We start from the raw sequence: 12,370 nt of genomic DNA, 5'->3' as shown, positions 1-12,370 counted from the left end.
GGTGTGATGAATTGGGCGATTGGGATTGACATGTATACACTGATGTGTATAAAATGGATGACTAATAAGAACCTGCTGTATAAAAAAATAAATAGGGCTTCCCTGGTGGCGCAGTGGTTGAGCATCCGCCTGCCGATGCAGGGGATGCGGGTTCGTGCCCCGGTCTGGGAGGATCCCGCATTCCGCGGAGCGGCTGGGCCCGTGAATCATGGCCGCTGAGCCTGCGTGTCTGGAGCCTGTGCTCCACAATGGGAGAGGCCACAACAGTGAGAGGCCCGCATACAATCAATCAATCAATAAAATTAAATTTAAAAAAAGAATAAGGGACTTCCCTGGTGGTCCGGTCGATAAGACTCCGTGCTCCCAATGCAGGGGGCCCGGGTTCAATCCCTGGTTGGGGAACTAGATCCCACATGCATGCAGCAACTAAGAGTTCTCATGCCACATGCTGCAACTAAGAAGCCTGCATGCCACAACTAAAGATCCCGCATGCCTCAACTAAGACCCGGCACAACTAAAGTAAATAAACAAATAAATATTTTAAAAACAAAAATAAATTTAAAAAACAAATCTTCAGTGCTGCCTGATCCAAGACAGACAACAATGATATTTAAACCCAAGCCATTTTAACAAGAATAAAACAGAAGAGGTAATCTAGTGGAGAGAACTCCTCAGCAGGAGTTAAGATCCAAATCCTGTCTCTGAAACCAGCTGTACAAACAAGACAAAACAAAATTTTGTAAACCTGAGTATATTTTTGCTTAAAGAAATTTATAACGTAGTAAATAATTTAAGATAATGATGTAATTAAAAAGTGACGCCAAATTGCTAAGTATTAAAGGAAATAAAGCAGAAGAGACGGAAACACTGGAGGGTGTGAAAGTACTAGAAAGAGCATAATAGGCAAGTATTACAAACAACACACACAAAATGATATTTAAACCAATTAAGGTATAAAGGTTGTATGCCCTTTAAAATGTTTCTTTTATAATGGCCTTCACTGACAAAAACCAACACTGATTCTTGAAGACTGCCATCTTCCAAAAGAAATTCATCCGCTGTCCCAGCAGTCACCAGCAGTGGGAAGCAGAGAGTCGCTGCAGCTGTGAACCAAGAGCCAACACACCTGCTCTTCACCTGTCAGACCCATCTTCAGGCAAATCCCAGCCCCAATTGTCACAAGAGCTCTATCCCATCTCAGGAACAGGCTTTGCACTCCAGCTTCTCAGTGTAGAGGGAATTTGCTGGACTACAACAGAGATAGCACCCCCCTTTATAATCTGGGAAGCATTATCTCTTAAGAGCAGTGTTAAGTCACAAGACACTGGCTACATAAGTAACAGTATATACAAGGCAAGATCATGCAACATTAGAAAAAAACTGCAGATTCTTATATGAAAGAGTGTTTATATTATACTGTTAGGAAAAACATGGGGTAGAGGGGAGACAAAATATATAACTCTATTTTAAATAACTTCAACTATATGTTAAAAATACGGTGACGTGGAACTTGTCTTACCAGCTATCGGAATTTATTATACTGTGGTGCTTTCACAGGGACAAATAGATCAATGAAACAGAAGAGAATAGATTAAGAATCCTAAGCATATCTAGGACCATGAAATAAGATAGAAGGGGCATGACAAAATCCTGAGGAAACAACAAATTCAATAAAAGGTGCTGGAATAATTAATTTTCCATATGGAGGAAAACAAAATTAGACCCCTACCTCACTCCATTCTTAAAAATAAAGTCCAGATATATTTACAGTCTTAAATATGAATAAAACTTTAAAACTATTAGACAAAAATAGAATAATAACGTAAGTGAAGAATGGACAAAGGATACATGAATCTAAAATACAAAGAAGAAAAAATCTGAAGAGCCAATATGAAAATATGCTTAGCCTCATTAAGTAATCAGGGAAATACAAATTAAAATGAAGCAGCATCAGGTTAGTAAAAAATTTTAGTCTGAACATACCAAGTGTCCAAGTGTTGAAGATAATATAAGGAAATAGATGCAGAAAGAGAAACAGTCATTAACTGCTTGTGGGATTATAAATTTCTAGTATGGTGTATAATAGAATAATTTGGCAGCACGTGGTCAAACTGAAAATGAGCACAGCCCTACGAATCGCTATGGATAATTATTTCAATTCTAGTTACAGCCTAGAAAGCTCGCACACATGCTCAGAAAGGACATGTGTTAGAATTTCCGATGCAACATTATGGGTAATAGCAAAGGAAAATGTTTTTAAAGCACTCCAGATGTTCATTGGTAAGAGAATACATAAATAATGTGGTGTAGTATTTTATGAAACAATACTACAAATACTACCAAGGAGTTAAAAATGAGTGAAAGAGGTACATATTTATTAACATGGCTACATCTCACTAATAGGCAAATAGCAAAATGTTACAAAGTAGATTTAAACACATGTAAAACAATGTTCATGTTGTTTTTGGAAATATCAATACATAGTAAAACTAGAAAAACACAGACTAGATACACAGCAGATTTGATATAGTGGCTGCCTCTTGTCAGGAGGCAGGGATGATCAGGGCCAGGGGTACAGATGGAGGATGGGGGATAGGATTAGGGAGAGAATATTAGAGATTTCATCATTAATATAGTGGTTGAAAATCTGTTTAATCCAAAGAACTAAAATGTTAACATCTGCTTTAGGTGGCATTGCATAGTATTTTATTATATTATCTTCTGTACTATTCTGTAATCTGCTAGTATATTGTTTGCAATGCACAAAAAGTGGCTGAAAGGCAACATAAAATGGTAAGAATATTCTACCCTGGGTAATGAGGACAAAACTTTTTTTTTTTTTGGCTGCTGCTGTACTTTACTTTTAAAATTTTTTCATAATAAGAATACACTAATTTTAGAATCGGGAAAAAAAATTTTTAAACAGGTAGTGATTAGATTCCATGTAGTTCTGGTTCACATAAATATCTGTTGACAGGATTTAAGGTTGTTACAAAGTGACACGTGTAGTCTTGCATCTTCAAAAAAAGCACTCTAAAAGTGCTAAACAACCAAAATACAAACCTATTTTGAAACCCCTAAACTTTCATAAAATATTAATGTACTAATGGAAGGAACAAAACTTGTTTCTATAAACAACATTATAGTCTTTGAGAAAGGATAGAGAAAAGGGTTCCTTAAAGGCTATAGACTATTAATGCTTTCATCATCATCTACAGTTGTACAAAAATACAAGAAAGAATTATAAGAAACAAATTTGTTGTGCATTCTAGTACAAGTTTTTACATTATCATGATAAATATTTTGTGGAAAACATTTCAAATTGGAATATAATGAGAAAGTAATAAAACCTATCATTGTATTCCATTCCATCAGAAAACAAAATGCTAACTTTTATTACGTGTAATGAATATCAAACAACTTAACCTTGCCATACCTCAGTTTCCTCATCTGTAAAATGAGCATCCTACCATGCCTATCTCAGAGGGAGTGGCAATCAATACAGTTAAGGAACTTCAATAGGCAAAAACATGCAGGTCTGCATTGCTGGAGGGTGCAGAGAAGGAAGCAAGTGCCAAGCCCGATGACCAGCCACAGAAGGCATCAGTGGTATAATTAAGCTGAACGTGGGAAGCCTCATTTGATCACCAAGGGAAGAAAGGAAATAGCCTTAAAAGATAGCAACCATAATATAATGAAATAATTTAAGAAAACAGAACCTCTTTCTAATGAACAGAAAAAACAAACTTTAAATATTTAATACTGACTAATGGCATGACAATAGAATAACTCCTATAGCAATGGTTTCAACAGATGGCTACTTTCACTTAAAAAAATTGTAAAGCACTATGTGTGAGCTACAACTATTTATGTAGTTTGGTGTAGATGGAATACACCAAAAAAGCACCAAAGTGAAAACAGATGAATCAGAATATTGAATTGTTTTCCCCAAAATATTTTTTTATCATTTTGTACCTACTCTGTGAATAGTCATTGTTACTTGTCCCAGCTCACAAACACAAGGGGTGACTTAGGAATGAGACACCGCAGTTAATCAACCAGCCAAGCCGAATCAACCTAACAGTCAGCAGGGCTTAGAGCCAGGAAGTTCTCACGTCTACAACATTGCTATACTGGCTTTTAAATTAAACAAGTAGCAGAAGAAATAATAACCTTCAAATTTCAAAAAGCATCTTACCAGGGTGATGTCTCGAGAAGCTGCAGCTGCACTCATATGCAAACTAGGCTGCCTTACAGAACTGCTGCAATCAAGGGCTCGAGCGAATGTCCCGACAGCACTGGATAAACCACACAAACAAAGAGGAAAGATTAAGGCACTGTTGTTTTTTTATCTTTAAAAAAAAACACATTTGGGTAGTAAATGAACAGTTGTAAAAGTCAAGCAAGTTCTTCGATGTTTAAGAATCAAATATCAGACAAAAAGTATTTTCTTTACGATTTAAGACTTGACAAGCCAATTCACTACACATATGTGTCATTACAATTAAATTAAGAAAAAGAGAGACTTCCCTGGCGGTCCAGTGGGTAAGACTCCATGCTCCCAAAGCAGGGGGCCTGGGTTCCAACCCTGGTCGGGGAACTAGATCCCGCATACATGCCGCAACTAAGAAGTCCGCATGCCACAACTAAGACCACTGCAGCCTAAATAAATAAATAAATATATTTTTAAAAACAATTAAGAAAAAGAGGCGGGCTTCCCTGGTGGCCCAGTGGTTGAGAGTCCACCTGCCAATGCAGGGGACACGGGTTCGTGCCCCGGTCCGGGAAGATCCCACGTGCCGCGGAGCGGCTGGGCCCGTGAGCCATGGCCACTGAGCCTGTGCGTCCGGAGCCTGTGCTCCGCAACGGGAGAGGCCACAGCAGTGAGAGGCCCGTGTATCACAAAAAAAAAAGAAAAAAAAAGAAAAAGAGGCTTGTGTGACATAAAGAAGGGAAAGATCTATAATGAAATGCCATGGAATAAACAAGTTGGTTTCCAAATGTGCTTCAAAAATGAGAAATAAATTTGATGCAGAATTTGACTATTATTGCAAAGCAAGTTCTGACCACTTTTTTAGCCCAAACGGTGAAATCCCAATAACACTTTTTCCTTGAAATGAGATATCATCAACTGCAGCAACCTCATCCTTCAAGGACTCAATATATAACAGATTTAAAAAAAAAAAAAAAATTACCACAACACTGATTTTCATTTAATGATTTAGAAGGCCTTCCCATACACAGAGAACCCTAACTTCAAGAAATAAAGCGTGGGCTTCCCTGGTGGCGCAGTGGTTAAGAATCCACCTGCCAATGCAGGGGACACGGGTTCGAGCCCTGGTCCGGGAAGATCCCACATGCCGTGGAGCAACTAAGCCCGTGCGCAACTACCAAGCCTGCGCTCTAGAGCCCGTGAGCCACAGTACTGAGCCCGCAGGCCACAACTACTGAAGCCCGCATGCCTAGAGCCCGAGCTCCGCAACAAGAGGAGCCACCACGATGAGAAGCCCGCGCACCGCAACGAACAGTAGCCCCCGCTCTCCGCAACTAGAGAAAGTCCGTGTGCAGCAACGAAGACCCAACGCAGCCAAAAATAAAATAAAATAAATAAATAAATTTTTTTAAAAAAAGAAATAAAGCGTGAAATGAAGGTAAGGCTTCCCGCTTGTTGTCTGTGTTTTAAATATGTTAGCTGAGGAAGAGATTTTTTTTTAAGGTTTTAATTAAAATATAAAACACATGCAAAAAGCACACATTGTACAGCTATTCAGTTACCACAAAGTCAATGCATCCATGTCACCAGCATCCAGGTCAAGACACAGATCGTTGACAGCACCCAGAAGACTCTTCGGGTTCCTTCCCAATCACTACTTCCTAGTGGAAGGGAACCAGCATCCCAGATTCTAACGTCAAAGATTAGTTTTGCTCAATTGAAAACTTAAACAGAATCACATGCTATGCACACTTTTTATATCCAGTTTCTTTTGTTCAAAACTATGTCTGTGGATTCACCCATGCGGCCTGCTGTGAATGAGCTGCGTTCGTTCATTTCCTCGCTGTGAGCATTACTTTGCATGATGCCCCGCCCCGACTCTACTGTTGATGGACATGTGTTTCCAAGCTGGGGCTACTATGGATAGTGCCATTACTGCCATCTGTATATGTATCTTTTGGCACACAGGTGTATGCATTTTTGCTGCATATATATTTAGGAGTGAAACTTAAGGGATATGTGTGTTAGATGACAGCAAACAGTTTTCTAAAGCAGCTGTACCAACTTACACTACAACCAGCAGAATATGAGAGTGCTGGTTGTCCCACATCTTCACCAGTGCTTGGCACTGTCTTTTAAATTTTTTTTATGTATTTATTTTTATTATTTATTTTATTTTTGGCCGCGTTGGGTCTTCGTTGCTGCGCATGGGCTTTCTGTAGTTGCAGCGAGCAGGTGCTACTCTTCGTTGTGGCACGTGGGCTTCTCACTGTGGTTGCTTCTCTTGTTGCAGAGCATGGGCTCTAGGTGCGTGGGCTTCAGTAGTTGTGGCATGCGGGCTCAGCAGTTGTGGCTCACAGGCTCTAGAGCACAGGCTCAGCAGTTGTGGCACATGGGGTTTAGTTGCTCAGAGGCATGTGGGATCTTCCCGGACCAGGACTTGAACCCGTGTCCCCTGCACTGGCAGGCAGATTCGTAACCACTGCACCACCAGGGAAGCCCAGTCTTTTAAATTTTAACCATTCTGGTGGGATGTGCAGTGGTGCTTAACTGGGTTTAATTTGTATTTAGATTTTTTTTAAAAAAACAAAAATTGAAAAAGATACTAGGTGCTTCTCCTTGGTACCTCTCATGCTGGCTTCAAGAAAAAAGAAAACATGGCCCGTCGTAGTCAGGAAAAGGAAAAAAAAAAAAGAAAATCAAATCTGAAACTGCAAAATCTACTAAATAATACAAAATCCAAATAACCTGTCTGGAGTCTCTAGGGCAGCAGTTCCACCAATGAATGATTCATTTCTACTACCGAATCTTCAGTCTCCTCTATGCCACTGACTGGCTCCTCCCCAACAATGTATATATATCAAGTCTCTTCATCTAATCAGTTAGTGGCTAGGCGTGTGGGCTCTGGAGTCTAAATGCCTACCCACCGATACGATGTATGACTTCCATGGTGACTGGCACTATCAACAGTGCTAAGGATGGGCTAAGACCCTTTTGTCCTTTGTATTATAAAAAACATTCAACGAAAAATTAGAGAATATAATGAAGATGCTTGTAATCATGTCCAGATCTACCCCATTCTAATATTTTGCCATGTTTGAAGCAACAAGTATATATTGTACAGCACAGGGCAATATGGCCATTATTTTGTAATAACTTTAAATGGAGTATAATCTATAAAAATATGGAATCACTATGTTGTACACCTGAAACTAATATTCTATTGTAAATTAACCATATTTCAATAAAATAAATAAATCAAAAAAATTAAAAAGATATTTTGCCACATTTGTTTTTTTCTTTCTTTTTTTTGGCTGCATCAGATCTTAGTTGCGGCACAAGGGATCTTTTGTTGAGGCTCACAGGCTCTTTGCTGCGGTGCACGGACTTCTCTCTAGCTGTGGCACACGGCTCCAGAGCACATGGGCTCTGTAGTTTGTGGCACGCAGGCTCTCTAGCTGAGGCGCGTGGGCTCATTAGTTGTGGGGCGTTCGGGATTAGCTGCCCTGTGGCATGTGGGATCTCAGTTCCCCGAGCAGGATCAAACCCACGTCCCCTGCATGGGAAGGCGTATTCTTTACCACTGGACCAAGGAAGTCTCTTGGTTCATTTTTTTAAGGAAATAAAATTTATCAATACACATTCCCAGAACTCATACATACATATATAATATGCATATGCATACGTATGCCCATTAATGGAATAAGACATTGTTTGCACATTGTAAAATTTTTTTATCAGTGACCATACTGTATGTATTCTTCCTCAACATTGTTTTTGAGGTTTACTCTTTGCTACATATAGCCCTAATTCATTCATTTTCATTGTTGTAAAGTAATACTCCATTACTAAATATACCTCAATTCATTCATCAACTGCTTGCCGATGTACTTTTATGTTTTTTCCAATTTTTCTGCTATGATAATCTCATTTACTTTCTGCTTTGCAGCAATTCCCCCATGAACATCATTTACTTTTATAATTGAAAAAATAAACTTCTGTCCACTCATTTTCTCAAGAAAAGGGGTTGGGTGGGGGGTGAGGGGGTGGGCAAGGCAGCCAGGGAGCCAGGCTTAGAACTCTCAAAGGACAGCCTTACACCGAGCCAACAGACATTACTCACACGTGGGTGCAATTGGAGGAGCACATTATTACTGACACCTGAATAATCCCTGACTAGCTTAAAGATCACTGCTTTAATTAAAGATATGGGATTTCAGGTGTTGAGTTTCTACTTTATTCTTTTCTGCAGTGCTTACATTTTTACAAGGAGCATTTATTTTCTTAATCAGTAAAAATTAATAAATCTATTTTCATTTTTAAAACAGAAATTAATGATAATAAACCATATTATTTAGGAAGAGGTGTGATATATATTCGGCTTTCTTACACAGTTAGAAAAAGAAAAATACAACCAATGAAACATAGTAGAACACAAAAAAAGGAAAATTCATAAATTTTCTATAAATTCTTTTATAAAAGGAAAAGACATCTCTCTCTTTTTTTTTGCGTTACGCGGGCCTCTCACTGTCGTGACCTCTCCCGTTGAGGAGCACAGGCTCCGGATGCACAGGCTCAGCGGCCATGGCTCACGGGCCCAGCCGCTCCGCGGCCTGTGGGATCTTCCCAGACCGGGGCACGAACCCGTGTTCCCTGCATCGGCAGGCGGACTCTCAACCACTGCGCCACCAAGGAAGCCCTGAAAAGACATCTCTTGACTCCACAGTGCCATACTCACCGTGCTACAACTAAAAATTGGTCAATCTGTCGATCTGTAAGTGGGCTATTTGGGTCCCAAACTTTCACTTCCAATTTTGACTGTTCCCTCTCATCTGATTCTCCTGTCCAAGAACAAAGCAAATGGAGTCTTGTTACTCACAAGGCACATACATTGTCACATACGATTGATGACTGTGATCGCCACGGCATTAAAAGTATAAGGTAAATGTACATGGTTTGCATACATTCTATCAGACAGCAGATGTAGAACACTCTGTAAAGTGAACGCTGATGATAACACAACCAAACCGACCATATGATGTCTTCACTTAGTCATTAACATGTCTTTCCTGTGTATTTGTATGCGTGAGGCCCCAAGCCTCACTAAGGGATATAGAGACAGAAAAGAAAGATGCTCTAATTATGATAAAACTTACTCATAAATAACTATGATACACATGAAAAGAAACAGATGTCACAGAGATGTATAGATATGACTGTAAGATCCTGAAGATTAGAGAAATCATTTCAGGCTAGTTAGGGAACGAGTCATGCCCGAGGTGGCGTTCCTGCTAAGAACTGAAGGGTATGAATGCACTGGCAGGGGGAGAGAACTTAAAGTTAAGAAATGAGAATGGTGTTCGCTTTGGCAGCACATATACTAAAATTGGAATGATACAGAGAAGATTAGCATGGCCCCTGTGCAAGGATGACAACACGCAAATTCGTGACGCGTTCCATATTTTTTTGTGACCACCTAGAGGGGTGGGATAAGGACGGTGGGAGGGAGGGAGACGCAAGAGGGAAGAGTTATGGGGACATATTTATATGTATAACTGATTCACTTTGTTATAGAGCAGAAACTAACACACCATTGTAAAGCAATTATACTCCAATAAAGATGTTTAAAAAAAGAATATATCAGAACAAATTTGGCAGAAATTATCAAAAGACTGTTGTAAATAATAAAAGAATTGATGAAAAAAAAAGAAATGAGAATGTGAACAAAGTCATGGGGCTTTAAGATGTGGTAGAAGAGTAGCTAGTTTTGTCAGGAGAACATCAAGGGGAATGAGAAGAGATAGCTAAAAGAAGTGGGTTATGAAAATATTACCGAAGATTCTGCACAGATTTTCTGAATAGACTTTTATTTGGAGGTAATAAGAAGCCCTTGCCGTTTTAGCAGTAGAGTGACAAAATCAGAAACAAATTTCACATCCAACACTTAGCAATGGAATAATTTGCTCTACAGAGATACGTGACACAGACAGGGAGACATAGTATTGACAGTGACAATAAAGAGCTCAGAGAGAATATTTAGAAATGACAGTGACAGACTGGTATAATGGGTAGGTTTCCAGTCTTGAGAACTACATAGATAGTGTTGGCATTAACAGAAAGAAGGAAACAATCAAGAGGTTGAGGAAAAGACTGAGGATAATACAGGATGCTTTGTTTTAGGAACATCTCACGAGGAGATATAACCATCAGGCAAGACTCAATGTTAGGATAAAAGATGGTAATGGAAAACAGACTTGGAAGTTGACTGGATTCCAATTTACAGCTATGAATTTCCTATCAGGCTAGGAATTGGTTTGGGCTATGTTTTGGTTTTGATCACTGCATCTGTAATATCAGGCAGAGTCTCTTGCACTGACTGACATACTGGGAGGCTGAACATCCCTTGGTGACTGATGAATCCAGGCTATAGGCTTATTAATGTGTTCTCTCCTAGGATGGGAGCAAGCAGGTATTGAGGCTCTAAAGAAGAAAGCGGGAGGGCAGAATCAGCCACCCCATCTGCAGTCTCCTAAGTCAGCCACTGCTGTCAGGTAGGGGGCCTGCCCATCCTGCTCCTTGTTCAAAGACAGGTAGGTAACCAAAAAGTCAATTGCCACCCCCAACATAAAGAAGCACAAGCAGACCAGAGTGAGTACTAGTCCAAAGACATATCAAGTGTTTAAAAGGATTTAGTTTTTCATTGTTTTTGCTTACAATGCATGTGACTACCTAGAGGGGTGGGACAGGGAGGATGGGAGGGAGCTGCAAGAGGGAGGAGACATGGGATATATGTATATGTATAGCTGATTGACTTTGTTATAAAGCAGAAACTGACACACCATTGTAAAGCAATTATACTCCAATAAAGATGTTAAAAAAAAAAGATTCAATTGCTTCATTTTTAAAAACCATCTACAAACCCAAACGCTTGTAAACTGCATGAAACTTTTGAAAGGAAAATGACACAATTATACTCCCCTGTATCTCCAAGAAATACATGTTAAGATAAATAGTAAAATAGTAGAGAAAGAAATACAATAATAATTATCTGCATTTTTAAATAACACAAGATGAAATGATGATGCTATTCAGTATTAAGCCCCTTCTATTATATATTCTAGAACGTAAGGGTAAAACTGATATTTACTTTTCAAATTTAAGTCAGTTAAAAAAAAAAATTTAAGTCAGTTAAATTGATAAACTTCAATCCTATCCATACATTCTGTAGCATACAGAGGAAAGATAATTCAGTATAAGAATTCTAAATAAATTTGCTATAAACAATAATAAAACACTCCTGAATGCATTTCTACTAACAACTAAAACATACAATACCATGGGATGACAACAAAAATAACAAGAACATGAGAAGAATATAGAATGTTCTATTCAAAGTCACTCTAGGGAATTCCCCATTTTGGATTCATCATATAATTACATTAATATCAGTTTAATCACTTTTTCACCAGGGAAAAACTTTTAAGAAGCTCTAGAATCTGTATAATGAAATCCTCAACTAAGCTATCAGCAATCTGTAGAATGGTCTTGGGAAATGTGGTATGAGCCAGAGACTGAACCAAGAAGAATCCTATGCTCTGGTCATGTTCATTCCAGTCATTGCAATAATCTCACTTTCCTCCTCCATTTATGATAATCTGGGCAATTACAATCTGCTCTAGTCCCACACCAGCCCATGAAAGCTCTCTCTCTCTGTGAATTCCTACCAAATGTATTTACCAACTACTTACACGATTATATATAGCATCCAATTTTTTGCTTCATATGTTTCTCTTCATAATTTTGAAAAAATGTAGATTCAACCATGATTTTATATGTGTTAGCCCTAATCCTTCAGCTATATTTTAAGATTTCTAGAAAATAATGGCAAAGTACTTATTCAGTATACCCCCAAAGAGCACAGACCATTGTTCAAAGACTGAAGAACTAAGGCGGGATAGAGCTGTCATCCTATAGACCCTTTGTGGGACAACTAGAAATATTCTTTGTTCTAAACATAATTCATTTTCTCTGCAACAACCATCAGAGTATATTATATTTAATTCAGAAACACAGAGGGCTGCCATTTATCACCATTTTTATTAATGTTCTGAAAGTTCTGGGCAATGTTTTTTTGGTGTTTTTTTTTTTTTTTTTTTT

At 38.7% G+C, this 12,370-nt stretch overlaps 1 protein-coding gene and 1 non-coding gene across 2 annotated transcripts in view; one reads left to right on the top strand and one right to left on the bottom strand.

Annotated features, from left to right (window-relative positions):
* Nucleotides 1-12,370, bottom strand: part of MTA3 (metastasis associated 1 family member 3) — a 178,046-nt gene that overhangs the window by 65,923 nt on the left and 99,753 nt on the right. The window contains exons 7-8 of the mRNA XM_024118854.3: nucleotides 8,952-9,054; nucleotides 4,199-4,298 (exon numbers count right to left, since the gene is read on the bottom strand). Of these exons, the coding sequence (XP_023974622.1) occupies nucleotides 4,199-4,298; nucleotides 8,952-9,054 (203 nt within the window). The remainder of the gene's footprint in view (nucleotides 1-4,198; nucleotides 4,299-8,951; nucleotides 9,055-12,370) is intronic.
* Nucleotides 9,570-9,679, top strand: LOC112063669 (U6 spliceosomal RNA). Its single transcript, XR_002891111.1, has one exon. It is a non-coding gene; the product is annotated as a U6 spliceosomal RNA (small nuclear RNA).

This window comes from Physeter macrocephalus, chromosome 12 (assembly GCF_002837175.3).
Source record: "Physeter macrocephalus isolate SW-GA chromosome 12, ASM283717v5, whole genome shotgun sequence".
NCBI lineage: Eukaryota > Metazoa > Chordata > Mammalia > Artiodactyla > Physeteridae > Physeter > Physeter macrocephalus.
The sequence above is the reverse complement of the archived record's forward strand: the minus strand, read 5'-3'. Positions and strand labels throughout refer to the sequence as shown.